The 26,677-nt window shown below is 38.8% G+C and overlaps 1 protein-coding gene and 1 long non-coding RNA gene across 2 annotated transcripts in view; one reads left to right on the top strand and one right to left on the bottom strand.

The window, feature by feature from the left end:
• The window catches only part of LOC148217133 (uncharacterized), a 34,689-nt gene extending 17,630 nt beyond the window's left edge, over window positions 1-17,059 (top strand). The window contains exon 3 of the long non-coding RNA XR_015796785.1: window positions 14,652-17,059. This is a non-coding gene — a long non-coding RNA (uncharacterized LOC148217133). The remainder of the gene's footprint in view (window positions 1-14,651) is intronic.
• On the bottom strand, window positions 1,972-26,161 carry LOC103057959 (visual pigment-like receptor peropsin). Its single transcript, XM_007420925.2, has 6 exons — window positions 26,041-26,161; window positions 23,984-24,189; window positions 10,734-10,833; window positions 7,719-7,823; window positions 6,403-6,626; window positions 1,972-2,745 (listed from the first exon to the last, which is right to left on the bottom strand). Exons 1-6 carry the CDS (start codon window positions 26,159-26,161, stop codon window positions 2,302-2,304), a joined length of 1,200 nt encoding a protein of 399 aa, XP_007420987.2. The 3' UTR covers window positions 1,972-2,301.
• Between the last annotated feature and the right edge of the window lie 516 nt (window positions 26,162-26,677).

The raw sequence follows: 26,677 nt of genomic DNA, 5'->3' as shown, positions 1-26,677 counted from the left end.
TTTCACTGGCTTGCAAACTGCCAGTGTCTTTCCCCTGCCCGCTCATTTAAGGGTCAGAGGAACAAATATTCTTGGACACAAACAAGTGCACAAAAATGCATTAAGAATATAGGCCAGTATCAGATATTTTCTATTTGCTGATTGGCTGGGTTTATACACCACTTTTCTGTTGTGTGAACCCAGCTGTGAGTTATATAAACCATTATAATGGTTGACAGAGATCCATTAGCCCGATAAGTAATATTACCATATTTTTCATGAATAAGACAACCCCATGTACAAGACGACCCCCACTTTTCCAACCCAAAATTAAGAAATCAATATTTTAAAGATAAAGCAGAACACGTTTTTATTTAGTAATTAGGTAACATTTACATGATACACTCAGTGGGAGGAGGTCCAAACTGTCTCTCTGCAGCTCTATTTCCAGGCTCTTTTGCATAACTGATTACATTCAGTTTGAATTTTGCAGAGTAAGACATTCACTCATTTATTTTTGTATTTTCCGACATCTTTATGGGCTCAGAATGCTCTGACGTTACCGGTCCACTGCCTACACGCTCTCCGCTTCCAACGGGATGTGTTCCAATTGGTTTGTTCTGCTGATGTCAGTTACATAAGGCTCGTGATTGGAGGAAGCCTGTTTGCAGAGACAAAGTATGGGCAGTTTCACAACCACGCGGTTCTCTCCTCGGCTTACGTCCTTGCATAAGACGCCCTTCAATTTTTAGTGTAACGAATTTAGAAAAAAGTATTGTCTTATGCACGGAAAAATACAGTACATGGCTGTCACAACAGAACTTTATATGAGATTCCTAATAACTGAAGTTCATTTTGCATCCATGCTGAGAATGCTGTAACCCAAGTTTCAGTTCTTCCCAAATAATAGATATATGCACAATTCTGTTTTAATATGATTCATATTATTATAACTTGCTGCATTGAGCTTATGGTTTTGCTGTGACTTTTTTTCTTTTTGTAGCAAAAATAATATCACCCTTTTAGCTGGGTGGTTGAATTAAATGAACCCAAACATTTCTTTATATAGAAGTATCATGGTCTTGGGCTACTTAGTGGAGGAAGGTTAAATAAAAGATTTTTAAAATCTGTCAGTCAGGACTTTCCTGTAAGGAAGATGGGAATGTCACATTGTCTTTAACTGCTGTGTTAGCAAAAATAAGACAAAATATTGTCATCTTTGCTTCTCAATTCAGGTTCAAAAATATTGTTAGCATCAATAGTCATATGATACATGTCCTGTATAATAAAAAGCACATGGCTAGATTTCACTCTTTTTATTTCCTCCTCTTCCCTAATGAAGAATTTTGGCAAACAGTTTCCCCTCTACTTTTTTTGGCATTTTGGTTGGTCCTGTTAAAGGCAGGGGTATGCATCCTCTTAAAGATCTTGCATAATACTTTTTTTTTTTTTTTTTAATTCCTGACTACTGTCTGTGCTTTTGGCCCAGTCACTCTCTCTCAGTCCAATCCACCTCACAGGGTTGTTGTTATGGGGAAATAGGAGGCAGGAATATTATGTATGCTCGCTGCTTTGAGTTATATATATATTAAAAAGGCAGGATAAAATAACAACAACAACAACAACAACAACAACATGGATTTATGGGAATTTCATTTCAAGAATCTTTAGGAAAAAAACAGTTTTTTTTACTTAATTAGTCCTTAAATTGACTAATATAGCTATTCTTTTCTTAAGCATGACCTAACATATATAAACTAGGTTTCGACTGTTATCTACAAGCAGCTATGATTAAGGAATCAAAACTGCCACCCCAGTGGCTTGGCTGAAGCCTTTGGGTTAATAATGGTTTGATTTACTTGACAGTTTCTGTAGCAGTTAGTATATTCAGTAAGAACATTAATTATTTTCCACCCTCTGGTGGCTGAATGTGGAGCCACATTCAAATGCTGTTGGGAAACGATTCCCTGATTATCAAAGACTGTGATTTGGTGGAGCAAACAAAATAACAAGGGATTCCAAGGAAGGAATAAAAAGGCAGAAAAATGTAACTTCTAACTTCTATGAATTGGGAGAGAAAAAAACTGTGATTTTTGTTAAGCCTGACAGAAAATAAGAGTTGTACCAGAATATCTTTCTCCTGCAATCTTGGAGCACTAGAAGGGAAACATTATAAATCTTATGATGTCAGTCATAGTTTCATGTTTCCTAACTTTGTTTAAAATCAAATGGGCTTTAATATGACATCATGGAGACAGAGAAAGGATGCTCAAATAAATCCATATTCAGTTGGTTGCATTCACCAGATGTCCACACTCACATTCACAGTCGATCACATTCGAAGTCAGGATTTTGGGGCCAGTTATCAAAAACAACAAAATACCCTTTTCTATTTACTGGGGGAGGAGTATTAGGATGACTCCCCACCCCAGAATCAGAATGCAGAGCAGGCTGAGCATCTATTGCACCCTTCTCTTCTCCATGAGAAGGAGAGCTGTCCAGTTTCTGCTTGAGAATCTTGAACTGTTTGAGCTTCACGGGATCCTTGATCTCTTTAGCAAAGTGGAACAAGACAGCGATGTCCTTTCGGAATTTGGAGCTCATCCCAAAGTAAATGATAGGGTTATAGAAGCTGGCTGATTTTGCAAAAAGGCTGGCAAAGATGCTGGTCAGGTTGGGTACAGGGCAACCACTTGCAGACCACATGGAAATGACGGCATACGGGGACCAGGCAGCAATAAAACACGTGCAAACAACAAGGGAGACCTAGATGAGAGAAAAGGTAAGAATGAGACTTGCTGGTTTCCATTTCCAAGCCGAACAGCTTAGTCAGTTTAGATTTACTGAACTTCATAAAGGTGTTATATTAGAAATAACAGACAGGGACCCTGGGGGGAGATCCAGCTTCTGCTCTGCGTATTATCAGCTAGCCATTCAGAAGCAAAATAACTTGTAGAGGAAACAGAGTGGCACAGCACTTCCTGCAGTCCAGGAATGGCTGATTCTTGGTCTGGATCTACTTTTGGGTATTGAGATGATGTTGGTGTCTAGGAGTGTTTTTGTTTTTGTTTAAATTGGCCTAAACTGAAATACCAGCGGTGCCTTTTTGGGAGATTGATCTGGTCATAGCCGTATCTATCTTGGTTATTTCCAGCTTGAACTAGTGTAAGTCTTTCTCTGTGAAGGTCCCCTTAAAAAAGTGTTTAGAAACTTGGGTTGTTCCAAAATGCTTCCACTTAAAGATATGGATTCTAACCAATATGCTGAAGGGTAAAACTTCAGTTTCATATAGTTTTCATTGCTTAACTAATTGTTTCCAGACTCAAAATAAGGTACAATTCCTTCACGTGAAACACTAAAGGCCTTGAACCTATGCATGTAGAGGGCCATGTGCTTCTTCCATAGATAGTCAAGCGCCATGTTTGATGGATAGCTGTGGATGCCAAGGTCTTACCTGTCAGGCATAATAGCACTGGCATTATTTCCTACTAAGGAAATACCAGTTTCACCTTATTGTGTAGCTATTCCTACTATATAAAATATAAAGTAGTTGATTTTTGTTCTAATAGCTACTGTATATACTGGTTGCTGTTCTGTTTTTGTTCTTGTTTTTTTGCTGCTCGGGGGCTGGATTTAGAGCTTTTAGTATTGCTGTTGTCTATTTGCTATTGAATTGTGCTTTGATTATTTATCTGTTTCTTTCACTTTCATTGGAAGGAAAAGTAAAATAATCTCAATAATTATAAACCCAATCAGGTAAGGGAAATCTGTCTTAGAAAAGGGTCTTGCTGCAACTGATGGAGAAAGAGATTGAGTACCGGAGGCTCATTTCGCCACACGTTCCCCCAGGGGCACAGAACTGGCCAGTGTCTTTTTCTGATGCTTCCAGACAACCTGGTTGTGGGTATGAGTGAGTCACAATTACAGCTGGATTTTAATCAGTGTCTGCATCATGCTCCTGATCTTATCTGATTTGGGGTGGGCATCAGACCCTCAAATAATACTTCAAATACTGGAGTTCCCACTCAACTATGCATGTATGTGGTATGACTATCCATGAGTGTGTGGGTATGGGTTAAACAAAAAGCCCTTAAAAGGACTGATATTCTACAATCAGTTGTTCCATGAAGAACTCACTGCATTCCCTCCAGACAACTAAATGGTGGTATTTCACTGCTCTTTTTTTTTAAAAAAGGGTTCCGTGTGCACAGTCAGGCCAGGGAAGAAACTGAAGGTAAAGAACCTCTCTGTGGCTGCATTTCTTCATTTTGCCAGGAACATACATGTGTTTGTGACTTGTTTTCATGGCCATAAGGCCACCATCTCAATAAGAATGTATGTGGTTTAAATTCTGGGTGCCACATTATTATAGTGGCTGATGCTAGCTATGTCTTTTGGTAGAAAGAGCTGAGCATCAGGGAGGTTGTGAAACACTTGAACCGAGGCTTGGACGTAACTTTGGTATAGATGACAGTTGGGAAGAATCCAGTCAAGAGAGAGGTGCTTCCCCATTCTGGGTAGAAATTTACAGCTGGTCTTAGATGAGATTCTAACCCTCCGGAGGGTGTGCAACATGGAAGTTCTTCTGAACTCATTGCTAGCAGGGAAAGCTCAGGAGCTGCTATTAGCCACCAGCAAGAAGTCTTTTTTTAACTGTTGTGGCTCTTTGCTATCTAGGAATTCATGATAAACAGGCAAATTAAATGGTACACCGTGCCATGCTGCCTTTACAGACAATTTGGAAACTTTCTTTGTCGCAAAATGCAGCTGCTGAAGTATTCCTGTAATTGTGTTGGTTGCCACAGTGTCTCTGAGCCCAATTTAAAATGCTGGCTTTAACTTTAAAGCCATAGGATTTGTTACTTGCAAGAGAATTTTTGCCTAGCCAGCCTGTCTCCACTTAATTTCTGCAGTTCTTTCTCATGTGTCTGGCTGTGAGAGAATACAAGGTGGCAAAAACAAGTGAGAAGGACTTTTTCTCATTCTTTCTAACTCAACAGAATGCTAGAAAGAAATATATAAAGGAGTTTGGGACCCCGTCATGGTCTGTCAGCAGGATAATTCTCCCAAAACAGAATAGGACCAAATTTGGTGTAGGGGAAAAAGCCAGCGTAAGAAAATTTAAGTTCAAAAAATGGCCTGGATCTGGCTTGGGGCTACAGAGAAAAACATTCTCTGGCAGCATCTCTTTGAGAGACTCAGTTGGCAGGACTTGGAATGCTTTCAGCCACTCCATTCCTAAGCCTCCTGCCCTCCTGGTCAAGTGACTCAGGGTAGGACCGCTATTGTTTATTTATGAAATGCACACAGCCGCCCATTAAAAATACAATTTAAACAGTTAAAAGCTATAATAAAAACACAGGAGAGTGCATTCTAAACTAAACACACTACAACCGTTTCCCACCTTCTTAAGAGGTGGGAAAGAACCCTAGGAGTCAGCGCTAGCTCCAGGTTATATGGCGCTGCTAGACTACAGTGACCGATGGCGCCATCTCCTGCCAAGGAGAAGATTTGCATTTCTAGAATGATTCGGAAGGTGGGGCGGCATTGCTGCCCCCTAAGCTTTGGGGCCCTAAGCCAGAGCCTACTTGGTTTTAGCCTAAAGCCAGCTCTCCCAGAAACCATGCTCTACATCAGTGTTACTCAACCTTAGCAACTTGAACAGGAGTGGACTTCAACTCTCAGAATTCCCCAGCCAGCCATGCTGGCTGGGGAATTCTGGGAGTTGACGTCCACACATCTTAAAGTTGCTAAGGTTGAGTAACACTGCTCTACATAGTTTTCCTTCTTGTTTTATTTGTGCAGTTATGAACCAGAGGGGTCCAGAGTGGACTTGAAAAAGTCAAGCTGGTGACCGCAACCTTGAGATAGAAACCCTGTCTCTTTTTCACAAGCATTGCATGTGTAACACTTAAAAAAAAGGAACAGGGCTTCAATCATGCAGTTGCAGCTGCCATCTTGACCCCTTGATTGACCTTGTCTTTCACAATTAATTAAATATCAGAACATATAATTTAGAAAGTATTTTACGACCTACTCCTGAGCTGCATTTTAATAGAAGTGTAATATGGATTTTGTTTTCTGTGGGTTTGGCTTTCAGATTGATTGGGATAAGAGAAAAAGGCCTTTTTGTAATGACTTCATGCATTTATCCTATAAGCCTCTTCAGAATGGTATCTTATGCTAAATGTCAGTCTAAATATACTGTGAATCAATTAATAAATCCATCTCATGATTCTCTATTTCTATCTGTTCTATTGCCTTTTTCGACAGTAGACAATAACATATGGAAAAAGTACCATACCTGGGCTGCAAACGTCCCAGAGATCTGTCCACCATATTTTTGCTGCCCAAATATGGTAGCTATCACAATAGAGTTTTTTGCCATTTCGTTTCAGCAAGGGAAGAAAAGGCCAGACCAACCCTGGTGACGCTTTGTTCCATCCTCCGCTGCCTATCCGTCGGGTCACCCATTCCACTCAATGCATGGCTTGACTTGACTGTATTGATGATGGACATGTATGAGAAAACCATGACCATCACAGGCATGAAGAAACAGCAGATGAAAATGGACACAATGTAGGACTTGTATGTGGTTGAGAAGTTGGCCTTTGTCCAGTCAATTTCACATGTTCCATACATCCGGTCTAGGTAGCAGGAGAATTTAGTTCATTGTACAGTTTTTAAAACAGGTCACTCTTAACTTTTGCATTTTAAAGAACTACTCTGTTGGTTTTCCTAAGTAGGGGAAAAGGTTACAATATCTTAAAGCATGGCAAAAATTACATTAAAGCTTGTACTGGGAAGAAACCACACTTAACTCAGCTTTTCTCATTTATGGCAGAAGTGACCTGCTTTCTGCCCTGTTTTGTAACAGAAGTGATAGCTGACTTGGTGAGAGCATTAACAAAGGTAGCCGTACCTGGACATACAGAATAATTTGCTGGGGGAATAAAAACTTTCCAGGTGTTCAGCTCAACTCAGTTTTTGCTGAGTGGATGGGAGAAAAACCATTGAAAATGTGCATTTTCCTATACAGGTATTTTAATCCTCTTATGGCTTCCTCTGATAAAGCTGTCTTCCACAGAAATGTATTTACTTTGCTTCCATCGAGCAGAACCATCCACAGGGGGAGGTAAAAAAAAAAAGTCAGTATGACAGCCACAGCTGCACCACTGAAGCCCTGTTCCTTTTTAATGAGCATTTCATGTGTGATGCATATAAAAAAAGAGAAGGCCTTCAGCTGTGAAGTCACAGGCATCATTTTGACTTTTTAACTCTCTCCCTCACCCAGGACATCCCTGCCAATGGATAATACAAGATGACAAGTCAGAAATCGAAAATCCAAATCATTTTATAGGAAAAGTAATGTGTTCTCCAGGGAATTCTAATTTATGATTATGAACATTATTTCTATGAGATTAAAAAATGCAATTTCAGGTGAGCCTGCTCACAAATAAGGTCAGTGTGTTTCATGGGGAATACTCTCAGGTAAATGGCATGAATATAGTATTGGAGTCTTAAAAAGTTGTCTTCAAATTGGGATTAGAACAGGAATTGAGCCACTAAAATTCAGGACCTGACATTTTATCTCCAGTGGAATAAAATAATAATCCAGGAGAATAAAATAATAATCCAGGAGAATAAAATAATTCCCTTAATTCTTTTAGAAAGACCCTGTGTACCTGAATGTGTGCCTCTCTCATCTACTCAGATTCCTAAAAATACCAATGAATTACCTGTATAGCTCCCCCATCCCAAGAATGGGGCCAGTGACCAGAACAAAGCTGCTGTCCAGATAAGAAAAATAGCAACAGAGATGCTGCTGGTGCTGATACAATGCCCTGAAAGACACACCAGGAGTTGGCTTTTAACGCCTTTCATAATTATACATTAGATAGGCAATAATAAAAAGCATTCCGTCAAGAAATTAGGAAACCAAATTCTCATACTGTATTTAGAATTTCTAGACAATCTGACTTCTCAGTTGTGTGCATTTTAGAAGATTGAATAATGTTCTTACCAAAAATAGCTGAATTATAGATTTGCTGATTTGTCCATATCATGTCTTCTAATTTAACTGTGAAGAAAAATTATTTCACTATAGAACTAAGAATATGACTAAGAACATCCACTCTTTAGGATTTAGGAACGCTGCTCTCTCATTTTATTGGCTAGGACAATAAGGACTGAACCGCAATCTCTTGAACAGACATTGTCACCTTCAGAGGTCATGTATGCATAAATTTTCAGTTGCCATTCCCCTTCTCTGGAATAGTATTTCTCCCAGTGTGAAATTAATCCTTTCCCTCCTGTTTTTAAAAAGGAACTGGTGAAAAACTGGTCGTTTCACCAAGCCTGGAGAAGGTTTGACTATTAGGACTGCCCCTCCCCTCAATTGATTGGTCTTTATTATTATTGTTAATGTTTTTAATCATCACTCCAATTTTATGGGGCTGTGATATAGCTGTTGTTTTTTAATTTTTATGTATATGTTTTTAATTCCAGTTATGTACTAAGGACTTGTGTACTGCTCAGAGTTGGTGGATTGGAGTGGCTTATAAAGCCTGAAACAAACAAGCAAACAAATAAATGCAGTTCTTGAAGGGACTAGGTTTGGAAGATTGTTTTAGAAAAAGAATACAATAGTTAATTTGTAAAGTGGATATGACACATTGAAACGTCCTGGAAGCCACCAAGAAGGCCAGGGACTCACTTAATGGCAGTGATAGCCTACCATAGCTGGAAAGTCTGGGGGAGGGAGCAGTTATTCCTATCTTGCCATCATAACCAGGAAGGTTCAGGGTTATACAAGCAGGTCTAAGGGTACAGCTGGCCCAGGGACTGAAGCAAAAGTGTGTTATGTCATGCCTTTTTGAGCAGTAAAAGCAATGGGGGTGGACTGGTCAGAGGATATTCTTTTTATGCCTTTTCTGTTCTCTAAGCCCAGTATCCACAAAGAATCATAAGGTAATAAATGAAATTAAATGACAACTATGGCCCATAAAACCCAATATCATTGGAATGAACAGGTTTTGAGTTAGGAGGGCTGGACTCTTACGTACACTTCCCTGGGAATAATCCCCAACGATTATTATGATAAGGCCATCCACATAAGCAGTGTACATAATTACTGTACACTGATAGTTTATGATTGAAGAGCAGGTGGCAGCTGTGGCCAAAAGGGCCTTGTTGTGCCTATTCTTAGATCACTCCAGGATGTCACTCATGCCCTAGTCAACTCATAGGTAGATTACTGCAATGAGTTGCAGTAATCTAATGCAATCATCTAATGGGGCTGCCCTGCAAAACTAGTTGGAAGCTACGGCTGGTCTAGAAGACAGTAGCATGGGCAGTAATGGGCCTGCCAAAATATGTCCACGTGATACCACTGCTCTGTTATCTACACTGCTTATCAGTTGGCTTCCTGGTGCATTTCAAGGTGCTGGTTGCCACCTATAAAGCCCTTCGTGGCATAGGACATTATTATTTGAGAAACTGCCTGTCTCTAATAGTTCTACCTGCCAGGTAAGATCAGGCAGAGTGGATGTTCTTCAGGTCCTCTTGAGACTTGCCTTCTCTGTCTCAGTGTTTGCCGTCTGGAAGAGAACCCCCTAGAGATCTGTATGGCTCCCATCTTGATGTTCAGAAAGTCTTGAAACCCTGGCTATTCTCCCAGGCCTTGAGGCAGAGTGGCTATCAAGACTCTGTGCTTTCTGGTTTGTTTGTATAGCTCTTCTGGATGTACACAATCTCTTTATTTTATTGTTTCTTGCTTTAAAGTATAAGACACCTAGAATAGTTTGGAGTGGGCAGCCTCTAGATTGTATGTACAGTATGTATGTATAAAGAAATGTAATAAAAACCTGTGGGTTTTTTTCCCCTGAACTGTTGAAAACAATGAACATATTCACTAGTAAATGTAGTGTAAAATAATCTAAGGGAGCCTTCTCCAACCTGATGACTCAGGTATGCTGGATGTCAATATTTGTAATCCTCAGACTGCATCGGAACTGAAGCCTAACACATTTGGCAAGAATTTGGGAGGAGGATGATATAAAGACTGACCAAATTTGGGGATAAATATCATGGATGATGGTTTAAAGAGATATCAATGGGCCAGCTTGGTCATACTAATCAACACAGGTTTGCCTTAGGTTTATGTTTCCTACTTTGCCCTACATTCAGACCTAACATTGTGGCCGTCAAGCATAACATTGTTGGGATTACAATTCTTGGAATTTCCAGCCATCAGGGCTGTCTGAGACATACTGAAACGCATTCCCCATCCAGGCTTTATCATTTTAGGAAGTAAACCCAGGGCCCTCTTAAGACCATGAGAAGCACTGAGGGATCATTAGATTCCTGTCCCATTTTATTTTAATACATTCTATAACACACTCATTTTTTCCTAGGTTAGTTTTCAGTCATTGAAGTCAAAGGTCCAGTAAACAGAACAGCGTAGGGAAAACCAACCACTGAAATAAGTCTTGGAATTATATTTTCATGGATTAGTTTTAGCACCTTAAATGGAAAGGAATCAACTATCTCATCATTTGAAGTACCAAAGCATCTTTAGATAGGGGACCCTCCTATGTGAGGCCAGTTTAAACTGCCCCCCCCCTCATAAAAAGTCCTTGGACCAAAACATTTGAACAAGACTCTCTAAGGGAATAAAATACTCTGATTTCTTAAAAACCTTTTTAATAGTGCAAGTATGGTCAAGTAAACTTCGTATTTTTCAAATCTCTTACCTCTGTTGGGATGGCACCCTTTTATATAGCGAGTTACACTAATCACTGTGAGTGTATTAATACTGGAGAGGCCAAACAGCAGTGTCAGAAATCCATCAACCTAAATAAATAAATAAATAAATAAATGCATAGATTGGAAAGAAGCAGTGCCACCAGGTTTTAGGATGCCAAAAGCAATAGCAAATATTCCAGGATGTATCAGTGAAATAGCAAATATCAAGGAAAGTCCTCATGCTTAAGTCAGAGAACATGCAGATATTCTAAATAATAATAACAACAACAACAACAACAATAACAAATGCACATAAAGCCAGAATTGAGAAGACAGCAACAGACAGCAAATGCTGCCTCTGCAAAGAAGCTGAAGAAACAGCGGACCGCCTAGTTAGCTGCTGCAAGAAGATCGCACAGACTGACTACAGACAACGGCATGGCAAAGTAGCAACAATGGTGCTTGGAATATCTGCAAGAAATACCATCTGCCTGCAAGCAAGAACTGGTGTGACCACAAAACAGACAAAGTAATAGAAAATGAAGAAGCTAAAGTGCTCTGGGACTTTAGAATTCAAACAGACAAGCCCCTGCCACACAACACCCCAGACTTAACAACTGTTGATAAGAAAGACAAAAAAGTCTGGATAGTGGACATTGCAATATCTGGAGACAGCAGAATAGAAGAGAAAGAACTGGAGAAAATCACAAAATACAAAGACCTGCAAATAGAAGTAGAATGACTGTGGCAAAAGAAAGCACAGATAGTACCAATAGTAATAGGCACCTGGGGTGCAATTTCAAAACATCTGGAGCGCCACTTGAACACCATCAGCATTGAGAAAATCACCATCAGTCAATTGCAAAAGGCAGCTTCATTTGGAACAGCTTACATCCTGCGACAATACCTTTAACACCATCAAACAACAACATCTGCCTATCCCAGGTCCTTGGGAAGGACTTGATAGGTGGACAAAAATGCCAAATCCAGTCTAAACATCTGGCTGACTGTGCAACCAACCATAATAATAATCAGGTGCACAATGTGGATGAGGTGTGTGTTAAATGAACAAGCAAACCCGCACTCTGAGTTAGAGAAAAGGGGGAAAGCAGATTTTTTAAATGGATGTGGAAAAAGACCATGAAACAGCCAAAGTCAAGCACTTGTAACTGCTGTTGTTCACTGTAGACAACAGTTACTTATAGGAACTTCAAAATGCAAATTCTGGATGGAGCATAGCCAAAAGAATTAGAAACTGAAGAAAAACAAGCTAGTCATATATTTTCATGTCAAGAAGAGATTCACATGCTACTAAACATTTATGGCATGCCAGGCATCATCAGGGGCATCCAGGGAGGTGAGGGGTCAAAAAAAGTCAAGAAGGCTTTGATCTCATGGTTGTGGCCTCCATCTTGACTTTTTGGATACCTTCCCATGGATGCCCCTGGGCACTGTCAAACCAGGAGGACAGAGTGTAAAATATAGCCAATCTCAAAAATGTGTTCTGTTTCTCTACACCTACATATTTTTCTATAAAGTGTACCTAGAAAGGAATCAGAAATGTTATTTTTTTCCCCTGTACAGGGGCATCTTTAACCTGAAGAGAACTGGGGCATGCACTATATTTAATTTGAATGGTAAAGTGTAATTACATGTAGAGGAGATAAAAATAATAATAATGATCGATTCAGTGAGGGATAATTAATTACAAGGTAATTTATTAAACTAATTGGATCATTGAAGAACAAATTAATTGAATAAGAACTGATCTGAATCATCTGGAGTAGTGTCCAACTTAATTATGAATGTTTGCCTTGCCTTTTCTGAAATGAACTAACTTCAAGGAAACACAAGTGATTGCCTTTGAGCCAACCTCTAACCCTTTGCAGGGTTATTGTCACAGGGTGACATGGTTGGCTTAATCATTGTTTACTGGGATCACACCATACATTGAGCCATAAAGCATGCCTGACAAACCACAATACTTGAGTTCACACAACTTGCAGACTCAAAGCCAAACAATCCAAACAAACATAGGTTGGCATGTTGTGTTAATATAGTTACTGACTGGGAGGAAAGATTGCAGTGAGTGGGCAGAGAGAATCCAATGTTCTTGAATTTGTTCCAAGAACAAATCTTGCTCTTCAAATATCAAGCAGCATTGTTGGGTTTAGCATCTCCAATTTGTGGATGGAATGGTTTTTCTAGGATCTAGGAGAAACTCTTCTATTTAATGAAGAAAGGACAGAAGTAAGTATTGACTTTTTTGTATAAGAAATCCCATCAAGAATGGTTAGCTAATTTCAGTATTGACTCTCTTGGCTTTTCTTCTTTGCAATTAGAAAAAATTAGCAGATTGCCAGTTTTAAGCCAAGAATGCTGTTTCTATAATGTAGAGATTCATTAATTTTTACCTATGTGTTGTCTGTGTGCTGAGCAAAACAACACAAGAAATGGTTACATTTAAACAATTTTCTTCTCATGCTATATTTTAAACTGCTTTATGCATTAATACCACAATCCCGTACACTCAGAACTGAAGTCCAGTGTGTTTCTTCTCAGGACAAAGTGAACAGGATTACATCCTAAAGCTACAATTGTGTGTTTTCTTGGGGGTAATTTCCACGGTACTCAACAGCAATTCCTTCTAAGTAAACATTAATGGGACAGGACTGTCAAATGTTTAACAAGAAAAGTTCATGAGAACTCCTGATGAAAGTTGATCTTTCATTCTGTCTCTCCTGTGCTTTTAACAGCAGCCTGAAACTCAAGAACACAGACTTGTGTGTATCTGTGGATGGAATACAACCTGTTTCAACTCAAAAAAGGATAACAAAGTTAGATTAAAAAGTTATATAAACTGGGTTTTTGAAGTCCTTGGTTTAATTTGAACCTAAATCCAGCCTCCCAACTGATTTAAATGTTGGCATATGGACCCTGGAAGATGAAAAGTATTGAGACAAAAAAATACTTGGTTTGCTCCCATGCATCCAGGCCAGGGGGGAGGAGTTATCTCTCTCCTGATACAGCTTCCTTATTTTTGGCTATGCTGGGCAGAGGCTGCTGGGAGACTGATTCTTCTTACATCTGGAGAACAGGGTCCCTACTGCCTGATCTGGCTTAGTCTGAATGACTCCAAGATTGTGTGGATGGCATCAATCTATTGAGTTATGAACTCTGTCATTACTTGTTTCAGAATACAGACACCCATTCCTATATTATTTTTTATAGTTCATGATTCAGATGAAGATATGCAGAAAAATGTCATAGAAGTACTACTGTACTCCAGTATATTTTGTTCTCAACTCAGGCATGACGATTTAAAAGATAAGCAATTTCAGCTTCCCACTCACTCAGTGTGTGGACACATGTTGTCTTCTATCATGTGAATTATGAATGCTCTTTGAATGAGTCTGAAAAAAGTTATGTCTTATTGTATGTTGTTAATGACAATATTTGATTGCATGACTGATTGCTCTACTCAGATGTAAGCTCATGGAGCTTAATGGAACTGATTTACAGTTAGGCGTATAGGATTGCAATTTTGGTCACTAAATGAGTAACCATTTACTCCATTTCTCCATTACTAATGAGTAATTAGTAGCTCCATTTAGAGATTGCTGTCAAAGTCCTATATGTTCAGGGTTTCTAGGGTCATTTCTGTACTAGTGACTTATAATATCTTCGAGAATCATCAAACCATCGTTGTGCCAAAATAATAGCGATGATGAGGACAGGCTTTTTATCAATCAAGATGAATAGCTGATGTTATAAGTTGTTAGTGGGAAATTGCCTGAGATGAAAAGCATTTAAGTTTAATAATAAATATCAAGGGGTCACACAAGACAAGACAGTCAGTCTTGTGTGAGAACCAAAAGGGCTTAGCAAAGGTTATGGATTGGCTTTTTTTTTCTTTCCCCTGATAGTGCTCCCTGGCTGGAACAGCATCTATGCAATGGGAAACACAAAAGACTAGATGGAAACTCAAATCCGATGGGGACTGCCAAGGTGGAGAATGAGCAGAGATCAACAAAGCCTGAAAAAAATCGCACTCTGGAGAACCAATCATGAGCAGGAAAACTCTCTGCTGGCCTTCAAAAAGAGATTGGAGAAACTCCATTTGAAGAGGGAGTGTGATATATGCTGCCTTGAGCTCCTGAATGAAAGAATGGGGGATATAAATCTAACAAACAAACAAGTGTCTAAGATATGCAATTATTAATCTATATAAAATACATTTTATTCCTTCATTCTGGCAATTCTTGGTAAACTTCTTACCTCCTACAAATGAATTAGGAAAAGAATCTGTGACATAAACCACACTTTTCTAGCATGCTCTGCTGAATTAGCTTTCCTCAGTCTGACACAATCCATGCCAGGTTGATGATTCTGGAAATTACAGTCCCAATGTACTAGGGCATTGCCTGGCTTGGGAAGACAATGATAAACAATTATATATCCAGATTTTTCAGTAACCGAAATTTGTTGGTGTTCATAATGCAGCACTTACCATTCTAGTTCATATTTAAAATATCAAATGTTTGCACCAAAATTTTTAGGGAAGGCAAGATTTCTCTTTTGTTAGATTATCTTTCCCATAAGAAGTAGGAAACTGAACTACTGTCCAAGGTCTCTTGTTTTCTGCTTCTGGCTCAGCACTATAGTTTAAAGAGACTCCATTTTTAGTGGATCAGCATGTCAAAGGGAGCTGAATGATTTCTGTGATGCATCTCCTCAGCATCTGTAGGACTGCTTTATCTGATAATACTCTTAGCACTGTCGGGTGCACGGTTGGGTTGCCGGTATTTCCATTTTGCACAAGGAATAATGAACTTGATTGTGAGATGGGCAGCTATATAAATATGACAAATACATAAATAAATAAACAAACTATATATATGCACAAATCTGCAGGAATACCTGCACTTCAGAAATAGTTTAATTAAGCCTAAGAGTGTTTAATTGTCAACCTCCTCTTGCATTCAGTATAGGCTGCTGCCATCTCTCTCATTTATAGGGCTTTTTCTTTAATGACAGATAATAGCAGATACTTATCAAGTGTATAGTAATCATAGTACAACAATGAAATTCCCTCCTGGAACAGCAATTCAGTGTCCTCCAAGATGTTGGACTCCAACTCTTGTCCAACTTCCAGTTGAATCTGGAGAGCACTGAAATGGGGAAAGTCTTCCTAGAATCATACATCTTTCTGAAGCATTGGAAGACATTTCCATCTGATCTGCTTGGAGTATCAAGGTTTTTGCAGCTCACCAAACCCTTTGTTGTATCTCCAACAGCCCATTTCTAAATTGCTACAAAATTCTATTTTCAATTGACAGAGGGAGAAATTGCTTAAACACAAAAGTAGCAATATTAACTATATCTACATGATTTCTCCTGTAACTGGTGATAGCATCTAGTCAACTTGGGCTCATCTCAGAAAGCTAAGCAGGGTTGGACCTGATTGTAATGTTAGAATGGGAAATCCAAAGGGTGCAAGCTAGAAGGACCCATCCCAGAAGAAACCAATGGAAAAACATTTCTGTACTACTGCCAAGAAAATTTCATGAATGTGGCAATGGGGTCACCAGGAGTCAAGCTGAACCTGAGGGTATGTTTATTTGATTTAACGGAATTTTAATTAAATTTAAATTAAATCAAATTTGGTTTTTGTCTTGGCATTGCTCGCTTTTTGGACCACTTAAAAACTAATTGTGCTGCTTGATTCCCCAAAAGTTTTGCAACAGTGGCATTAAATTTACTAGGGTTTTGAGGTTACAATTGTGTGACTTAACTGTATTGGTTTGTCTGCTTATACCCCACCATCCCTTTAGAGAATTCAAAGCCATGTGCATGGAAGTAACTCCTCATTTTCTCTTCACAACAACCCTGAGAGATAGGTTGGGTTGAGAAAAAGTAATTGGCCTAAACTCACCCCATGGGTTTCATTGTCAAGTGGGGAGGTGAACCTGATCTCTCTGTTCTCAGGGCTTATCCTGATGTCCTGCTTATCATGGAATAAAAACTTCTTGATAACCTTTTTAAGAAAGTTGTCCTCATGATATTGCCTCCATCTCATCCCCAGCGCACTGGGACAACCCAGAGTTGTCTTTAGTTGTTACTGTGTGAAGGTGGTGCTTCCCCTCTGCTTTTGATGCAAATCTAGCCACATGGACCAGTCTACAGTGTCCTGGAGATGCTGCTGCAATGCTGTGGTCAAGATCAGGGATCTCCCCAGCATCATCTGGCTGTTTAAGAATACTGGGGGTACCCCCTTTTCCTGTCCAGTCACTGGGCTGCAAGGTAGGGTGGGTGTTTGGCTAGTGTGCAGCAGACCGGCCTTTTTTTTTTTTTGGTTGCTTGTATTTTTTTTTTTGGAATAAGACTATTGACATCCTAGGAGATTGTGAGTCAGAAAAAAAGAGAAAGAAAGAAAGAAAGAAAGAAAGAAAGAAAGAGAAAGAAAGAAAGAAAGAAAGAAAGAGAAAGAAAGAAAGAAAGAAAGAAAGAAAGAAAGAAAGAAAGAAAGAAAGAAAAAAAAAAAAGAAAGAAAAAGAAAAGAAAAGAAAAAGAAAAGAAAAGAAAAGAAAAGAAAAGAAAAAGAAAAAGAAAAAGATCTAGCGGTCAGGCCTAGCCTGTCAAACTCCTTTTTCTGCATCTTTTAATATTCACCTAAACCTACCCTCAATAAATGTAAGACCTATACATCTAGTCCTCTTGGGCACTGGAAAATATTTTTTGGCCTTGTGTGACACTTTCCCAGTTTGGAAAATGCTGTCATAATTTATTTACTTGAAAACGATGCATCTTGATATGCAAAAGAAGGAAGTGCAGGACAATTGTGATACAATAATGTGCCATAAACAAACAGTAGCAGGATAAGCAGTAACATCTCTGAAAATGAATCCTACTTAGGATATCTACACTGCCATTTCCTCCAACTGGGGCTTTCCATTTCTTCCCACTCCTTTCTCCTAGCAGTTTGGAGGTTTTTTTTTTCTTTAAAGATTATTTTGTACTTCTTCAACCTAGACTTTCTCAAAATCTGGTGAACTCCATTTGTTTGTTATTAGAAAAATAAATATTTCCCCCAAATCAAGCTCAATTTTTGGTGACTGAGTGGTTCCATCTGTTTTCTTCCCAATGCTGTGGAAGTAGTTCACTTTTGCCACCCTCCAGGATATTTTTTCAACTTCCCAGTCTAACCTACAGCCCATTAAAAATTTTTTTAAAGCTGCCCCAAGTTTCCTGGTGGTCTCCCATCCAAGCACTATGCAGACAGAGGTGTCTGTAAGATCAGAAGCTGTAGTTAAAATGATGAAAAGAGCATTGTCCTATTGTAATGCAAGCTCCACCCCTTTCATATGTTAATGTGATGTCACAATGCATGCATGAAAGTGGTGGAATTTCTTCTGCAATTCTGCTTCTGTCATTAACACCCACACACCCACGCACACATGTTGTGGATGCCAGTGTACCCAGGTCTGATTCTGCTTAGCTTTCCAAGATCAGCCAAGGTCATCCAGCTGCTGTTTCGCACTGTAACTTCCTATTAGATGAGGGCCGTGCTGTGCTTCCTCATTCTGGCACTCACAGAATTTGGTCTCAAAATATTATCTTCACCAACAACTGCATCTTACTGCTTCAATGAGCACAAGTGAAACATATATCAAATAAAACATCACTTTGAGGCCCAGCCTTTCTATATTTATTTGGAAGTAAGCCCCGTGGTGTTCATAGCATTCACTAGTGCTACTCTCCAGCAAATATGCTTAGAACTGAAGTTTGATGGTTTGCAGGATAGTTGTTTGTTTCTCTGTTAAGGTCAGACTGAGTTTCAGCCAGTTCTTCTGCATTTGACTTTATTTATTCCATGTTGGCAGAGCAAACTGTTTTTTGTTGCTGAGCAAAAAGTTAAACCTACCCAATAAATGAAGTGTTGCCTGAGTTGCTCAAAGCCAGCTTTGCTGCAAACTGGCAAGAGTACCTTAGAGGTAGTCCTGGATTTGGACCGTCTTGAAGAAAGACTTGGAATTATTGGCAGTATGGAATATACTTTATGATCAAATTCAGTGAATTAGACCTCAATTTAATATGGTAATTTGTAGCCCAGGCTGCAAAAAATAATCTGGGCCTCCTAACTGGTCCTTACAGGAGATCATGAACCACCTGGTGCCATATATTCCCAGTGATTCAACTACAGAAGTTACTCGGAGTTCCCTCCACATCTTCAACATTTTCCCTGGACTGTCATTTGGCTAAATGTTATTGCTTCATTTAAACATAAGTTTATATAGTCTCCAATAATTGTTCCTTTTGAGAAAGACATTACGTGTATTAACTCTATTGTGAGACAAGATTTTAATCTTTTCAGATGCTCACATTCTTTTGAACTATTGTCACAGAAATTGACACTGGGGCAAAGAAAGTGGATTTGCCATGTTCTACTTAGTGCTAAAAGATTTAACCTATGGTCCCAATTACTTGATGATCTACAGGCTTGATGTTATTAGCATATGAACGTATGAATGAATTACTTATCAACGTAGATTAACTCTGGATGATTATATTAAAATGTGGCTATAAAATGTGGCCTCCAGAAAATCAAAGTCCTAAAAATAGAAGAAGATGAAATTATGGTGTCATTTAATGTCACAGCACTCTTTACGTCCATAGATCCAGAACTATTGAAAGAATCCATGGCAGCAGTATTACAGAACACACCTGACCTAGCCAAATTCACTAAGATCAAAATAGCTAGAATCATGGACCTCATCAACCTCTGCCTCACTACGTATTTTCAGTCTGAAGGACAAATATACTGACAAATCAGAAGAACACCCAAGGGATCACCACTCTCAGGATTCATAGCAGTCTGTAATGCAGCATCTAGAAAATATAGCACTCCCACACATACAACCAAAAGTATGGATCCGGTATGTAGATGACACCGTCACAATAAAAAAGGAAAAACTAGAGAAGACACATGAAACAATCAATATCTTCAAAGGAATAAAATTCACAAGGGAAGAAGAAAACAACAATACACCACCTGTCCTGGATATCCTCATCAACAGTGGAAATGATGGCAAATTAGAAATGCAAGTCTATCAAAAAAACAACCCACACTAACCAAGTTCTCCATTACCAAAGTAATAACCCAATCTCCCACAAGAGGAGCTGTGGAAGAACATTATTCAGATGAGCACAAACGCACTGCAGCAACTCAGAACACCAGAAAAAGGAAACAGACCACCTATACAATATCATCCAGCAAAATGGATACCCACGCAACTTTATCAAAAAGTGCCTGACCATCAACCCACTACAGTACAACCAACACAAGCTATGAAAAGTATAACACTGCCATACATCAAAAACAGCAATCAGAAGACACAATGAAAACTCCTTAATCTCACAACTAATGAACAGACTCAACCATAATTTCAGCTGGAAACTGTCAGCATCTTAGACCAAGCTAAATCCAAAAACACTAGGTAATTCCTGGAAGCTTGGCATTCAGACAAATCAGCCATCAATAGACACATAGAGATAAATCACATTTATACATCATTCAGAAGACAATAAAAAAAGCTAAGAAGGAAACAGGAAGACCAGAACACATCCTATCCAGCAACCAACACCCAGATAATCAAGGATTAATTAATAGCAGATAGTCAGGGAGAAAACAATACCTGATCAAGGAACTACCAAGGAGAAAGCCACACCCCCACCAACACTGGCAGGGCAAGCTACTGTGTATAAACAGGGTACAAACCCACACTCACTAGCACTGATGATGTTACCCAGTCAGGTAATGAAACATCTGCAAGCAAAAAACCAAGCTCAGAGAGCACCAAGGACTCCAGAATGTGGTTATTGTTTATTTAAATGGTTATGTGTACAAGTATACACACACACACACATTGTCTGTCTCTGTCTGTCTGTCTGTCTGTCTGTCTGTCTGTCTGTCTGTCTATCTATCTATCTATCTATCTATCTATCTATCTATCTATCTATCTATCTATGCCCTTGTCATCTGCCTCCCATGTAACCTGCAACTGCTTAACCAACCTATTTTCCTCTCCTTCCTCCCCTCCCCCCCAGTTTAAATCCTGCATCAGTCTAGCCATTCTATGCATCTGATGGAGTGAGCTGCAGCTCACGAAAGCTTATACTTTTTAATAAAATTGGTTAGTCATAAAAGGTGCTACCAGATTCTAGATTTTTTGTTACTATAGACTAACATGGCTCTCCTACAATATTTAATGTTGACTGCCTTAAGTCAAAATACATTTTACATTCTTAGGGTCATCCTGTGCATTCTATTATGTTGTGTGTGTGTATGTGTGCGTGTATACATATGTGCATGTGTGTATGTTTTTCTCCAAAGTATTCTCACTGTTTGCCATGTTGGACCTCTCAAGAAAATCTGATAGCATATTTTAACTACAGTTCATAAAAGGTGCCAACATATGCTTTCAATTTCCTTGTTGCTGGTTTAAAACATTTTTGAAATAGAATGTTATGTGTTGGCAAAGATTTGTTCTATAAAATCAGAGTTCCAGTCAAAATGACAACAAAGGAAACATTGTCAGCAGAAGGATACAAGTGTTGTGCCATTTGACAATTCCATGCCACAAATTCAGTGGCAGGCAACGTACACTTTTGCATTAAGAAATGTCAGCAAAATGGTTTTTCAGCTGCAACCTGGGCAGAGGTCTCCTTATGTTCTACTTAAGGTTCTATAATATAATTGATTCCATTTCAATTCAATATTTATGTAACCTGAGTAACAGTTTTCTATGAAACTTTAGCAAATGAAATATTTGTTTTAGCATCTCAACATAAACATGATTTAATAATGATATCCATTACTTAATGATGCATATCATATATAAATATGTATTTGTGCATTTGTGTGTGGGGGCTTCCCTTGCCTTATTCTAGAATTACATTCCCTGAAAACCTTGCATAAAGTGAATTTGCAAAAAGTGAGACACTGAGCCAGAGGAAAAAAGGGTTGAGGGGTATAGTGTCAAATTTTGTAACTCAGGTGCATTGACAAATGTGCTCATACATTTTTAGAGTCTTATTCTTAAGCACTGTGTTACTCAAATCAGTTTTCTTCCTTGTCTCATTGTCTATATACAATGAAAGCATTTTCTCCATCTTTTTTACAGCTGGATTTCTAATGTGTATAGTTATCATGGCAGACAAAGAGGTAGAATTTATCACAGCACTATGAGTTTTATTAGCTTTCTCTGTTATGTTGTGTTGTGTATAATGAATCTGCCCAGGTTAAAAGCTCATCCTAGGGCTGAGATGTTTCACCAGATTTGGTACAATTTAATACTGTATATCCAACTTTGTTTCTAGTGTTAGAGAGGTCCATTTCCTTTTCATTTTGGGTAATAGGGTTGGACAAGATGTTGATGGCCACTTTGATCCCATAATAACAGCAGTAGCTACTGCAGGCACAGAAATACATGGGAGACAGGAGGCACAATTAGAGTAGTTGCCCAACTCAGTGGTACAGGCACCTGGGAGGGCAGAAAGGGGTTTTGGCAGGAAAATGCTCAAGCGGCTTTGGCGGGAAGAAGTCGTGGCATGTTTCCAGACCTTTGAAACAAATTGACTGTGCTGGCACATAGTGGGTTTTTGTTTTATTTTGTTTCGTTTTTGCATAAAGTGAATTCTTAGTAAAAATGATCAATTGCATAAAGTAAGGGAAACCGGTATAAAATTTCCCTACATATCAATAGCATAAGAGAATGAGAAGGTAGCTATATAATGAATCATCTATCTGGCGTGTTTTTTTGCTTTTGTTTTTCCAAAAAAGAGAACTTGGGGTATTCAGTTCATTTGTTTACATTCTATAGATTGTAAAAAGCTTTAACCAGTTTATATGCAGAATTGCAGTTGAATTGCAGTCAAAAGCAAACAATTTCTAAGTCCAAAATTTTGGCATCTTTTGCACTTTCCATTTGTTTAATACAAAATAGTCTAGGTTGACTGGCTTCTGGTTGGTGAAAACGGCTGACTGATGTGTCCTGAAAGAGCGGGGATGACGCCAAGGTGGAGAACCATGACCAGGCAGTGAGCCCGGAGCAGCAGAACTTCTCTGGATAAGGAGAAGTCAAAGAGATTGACCACATGTGCTTCAGAAGGCAGCTCCCTGCAAGGAAACCTGCAGAAATTCTGCAAGCAACTCGCAAGTAAGAGTGCCAGAAGCTGAGGAGGAGAGGTTGTGCTTGCAGCCTCAGCGGAGCCTGTAATGGACACTGGGTCTGACCTAACTCCACTTTCTAAAACGAATTAAAAAAATAAGAGGGAGAGAGAGAAATGGTTATTATCAGGGAAGCAGCGAAAGAAGGGAGACAAGGATCATTAACACAGTAAACACCAGGACAAGGCATTGCACCAGGGATGTTACAAGATGTTTGAGGAACAGAGGAAGAATATTATAAAGTCAGTGACATCTTTACTGGCTGAAAGATTTGCAAATATGGAAGAGAAAATGAATGAAAAATTGGAAGAATCTGCAGTACAAATGATTGAAGGAGTTAAACAAATCCAGGAAAAAATGGAGATCCCAGAAAATAAGATGGAAATAACAACCAGAGAAATGAGTGAAGATCTGGATGTGGCATCATCCACATGAGAGAGGAAGAAATTTGTCTGAGATCAAGAGTAATTTTGGAACAATCTGAGGAAGGCATTAAGGAAAGAGCTGTTGAACTTTTAACAGAATCTATGGAATGGGAGGAGGAAGATGAGGGTACAGAAGAGGACAGGGGTGCAGAATTAATACAAAATATGTAAAGATAAAATGTTTCAAGAGATGCACCTGTGCACTCTGTCAGAAAGACAAAAGATCAAGTTATATAACAAGACTTTTAATACCAACTTAATTCTGCCAAAGAAACATCTATTAGAAGATTGCCTATGAGGAAAGAATACAAAATAGACTTGTTTGATCAGGGGTAAAATAATTTTAATTTATCAATTAAAGATTGAAGACCCTTGATGGACTTTTTGCTGAAAACAGTTAAAAATGACCTGGGTGATTTTTGTTTTTGTTAATTAAAAAGGGTTGAGGGGGCAAGGAGTTATAAAAAAGAGACGGGTTGGATTGCATCGGTGCTGCCACCATCTTAAATTCTGACAATCCCTGGTGGATGCCCAGGCAGTAGAATTCATACTGTGTGATGTTTGTCTTCCACAACAGAACAATAGATCAAAATGGAATGCTTACCTGACAAGTCCATATTGATGTTACAAGGAAACCATCATCTTGGAACACATTGAAAATGTCAGTGATGCCACGGGAATAACCAAAGATAGCAATGCTGCCATCAGACACAGCCAGATTAAATGTCAAATAATCCGTGGGCTGAAGAACAGCTCGTTGTTTATATAGTACAAAAATTACAATGCTATTCCCAATCCAAGACATCCACCCTGGAATATAAAATTAAATAAAATATTTAAGTCTGCATTCATATAAACCAAGCAAATTTTGCTTAGGGATTCTTCAGGGCCTACACAAAAGACTTCTCTTAGATTATTAGGCCTTCTCACATCTGGGAGCAGAAGAAATTTCAGAAGTATTGGGCTCATCAGACAAAGTTAACTGAGGCATGGCATACTACTGTGATTTTCTTCATTGAAGTTGCTGACTAGAATTTCAAACTGCTGAATAGCAAAAGTTACATAACCCAAGAAAAGAATAAAGGAGAATAAATATGCAAACTTATGCAACAATTTAAATAAAATGGTCAAAATACAAGACAAACAGAAATACTAAAATAATAAGAATGGAAATGGCTAAAATGGAAAATTATAGACATATTAAAATTCTAAAAGATTAAAATGATGAAATACTCAAGAATTAGAATGCTACACTACTCTACTAAATAAAAGAATATAAGGTAGCACTTCAGACTGTATTCCAAAAGGTAATTCAGAGTGTGCAGAAATATAGCATTTGTCTTCAACTTGCTGAAGTAGCCATAACTAGTAGAGCCCTACCTGAATACATAAATTCTCAAGTGCTACAATAGTTATCCCTAGAGCAGTGATGGCGAACCTATGACACATGTGTCAAAAGTGTCATGCCATGACATTTTGGGTGACACACCAGTGTTTATCAACACCCAACAACTATTCTCCCTGTCTGAGTTACCAAAAAAACTGAGTTTGTTTTACTCGTATTTCATTTTTGTAATTATTCGATGTTTCTTTATATAATACATAGCACCACATATGATTGGACTGTATTTTAAAAAAATAAATGAATATGTAAAGAATTGTTTCTCTTTTGTTCAGGTAGGGGTGTGTGTGTGTGTGTGTGTGTGTGTGTGTGTGACATGCCAGCAAAGTTAAGCTAAGCATTTTCCAAATTTTTGACATGATGAGCCCAAAAGGTTCGCCATCATTGCTCTAGAGAATCCTTTTCTATTTCTTCCAATCAGGCCTTCTCTGCTTTGCAGTATTGCTTTATCACACAAAATGAATTGCTTCTCACAAAATCAGAGAGAAACAACACGATGGCAGATCTGACCACTGCAAAACCAAAGAACAGGTGGAAACTGGGCCTTTTGCCCCAAAGAGCAGCGGCCCATTATGTAGGACAAGAAAGAGGAAGAGGATCAAAAGAATTCAACAATGGATTCTATAAATAGGACTCGCTCTTGAAACACAGCAGTCACCAGAACTCTTTGGTTAATGGCTTCTTATAGTTTCTTCAGTGAACACTACTTATTAGAAGTTTTTGGAGCTTTATGAGCTTGCCTGATTGGTTCCAGACCTGCCTGCCAGTTGAAGCCAGACAAAACTAATTCCTCTAGGAAACTTACTACCTGCTTCTATCTCTGCAACACACAAAAAACAAATGCGTGGCCCAGCCGTCAACTTGACTCTTTCAACATCCCCCACAGATACCCCTGAGAAGTTTACAAGTAACAGATCTTGAGAAATAATAGATTGGGACTAGCACTCATGCAAATGGCTTGGGAAAAGCTTGCATCAAACAGCTTAGCTTTGGAAAGAAAACTACAGTATTTGCAACCCAACTTCATCCTTTTCTAGTCCAACTTACCTGAATAGCAGACTGGACTGATAATCTTGTCTTCCTTTCCCACCTTTCCAAAAGCTTGTTTACTTTAAGATAAACATATATTATTGTTCTGCTCTCTTAACAACTGCACAAGAAAAGAAAATGGACTCTTATTCTTTAATGAAAGAGTCTAATTTAAACATTGCCTATATGTTTCATTTCATAAGGCGAATGGACACCAAAACCATACATACCCAGAGTGAGCAGATAAAAGCCAATAATGGTTTCTCCTTGTTCAGAGACTGGGTGGTCTTTATTTAAAAAGGTCATATTGTTGTTTCTCCAGGGTGCCTGAACAGAAACCTGGAAAGACATCTTCAGGTTTCCCAAAACCCAGAACTTGCTCTTTTCCCCCAGGCCCAGAAAAGTCACACAGAAGAAAGCTGACCTCCACCTGTCTAAAACCTCTATTCTATATTCTGCAGAGCTGAGCCTGGAGACTGATAACAAAGGGGAAGCTAAGGCAACGTAGGACTAGCAGCTTGGCTCTCTGCTGCATTTGCTAATCCTGTCTATTAATACCCAGCAATCACCAAGCTGTGTTAGTCAAAGACATATGAGTTTTTATCCATTACCTGAGGCTATTACATGCCCACACTTTTTTTAGTGCACAAACCGCTTGCCTATACTTTACAGACTGACCATGTAAGAGAAAACCTCAATGTTTATCTCATGAGCAAATCAACATTCCCAAATTTGACCAGATAGCTCAATAATCTTCTTCCTTTGTTGAAAAAGAAAGAGAAAACCCTAATTTAATGGCTAACAAGGTGCAAGTTTATCATACCTAGGTTACAAATCTCCAGACAATCACCAGATGTCATCAGAGAA

The sequence above is a fragment of the Python bivittatus genome, unplaced genomic scaffold, assembly GCF_059951505.1.
Source record: "Python bivittatus isolate LINGU-HERP-01145 unplaced genomic scaffold, Pbiv_v1 ctg000020_np1212, whole genome shotgun sequence".
NCBI classification, from domain to species: Eukaryota; Metazoa; Chordata; class Lepidosauria; order Squamata; family Pythonidae; genus Python; species Python bivittatus.
Note: the sequence above shows the minus strand (reverse complement) of the source record. Positions and strands in the feature narration are given on the sequence as shown.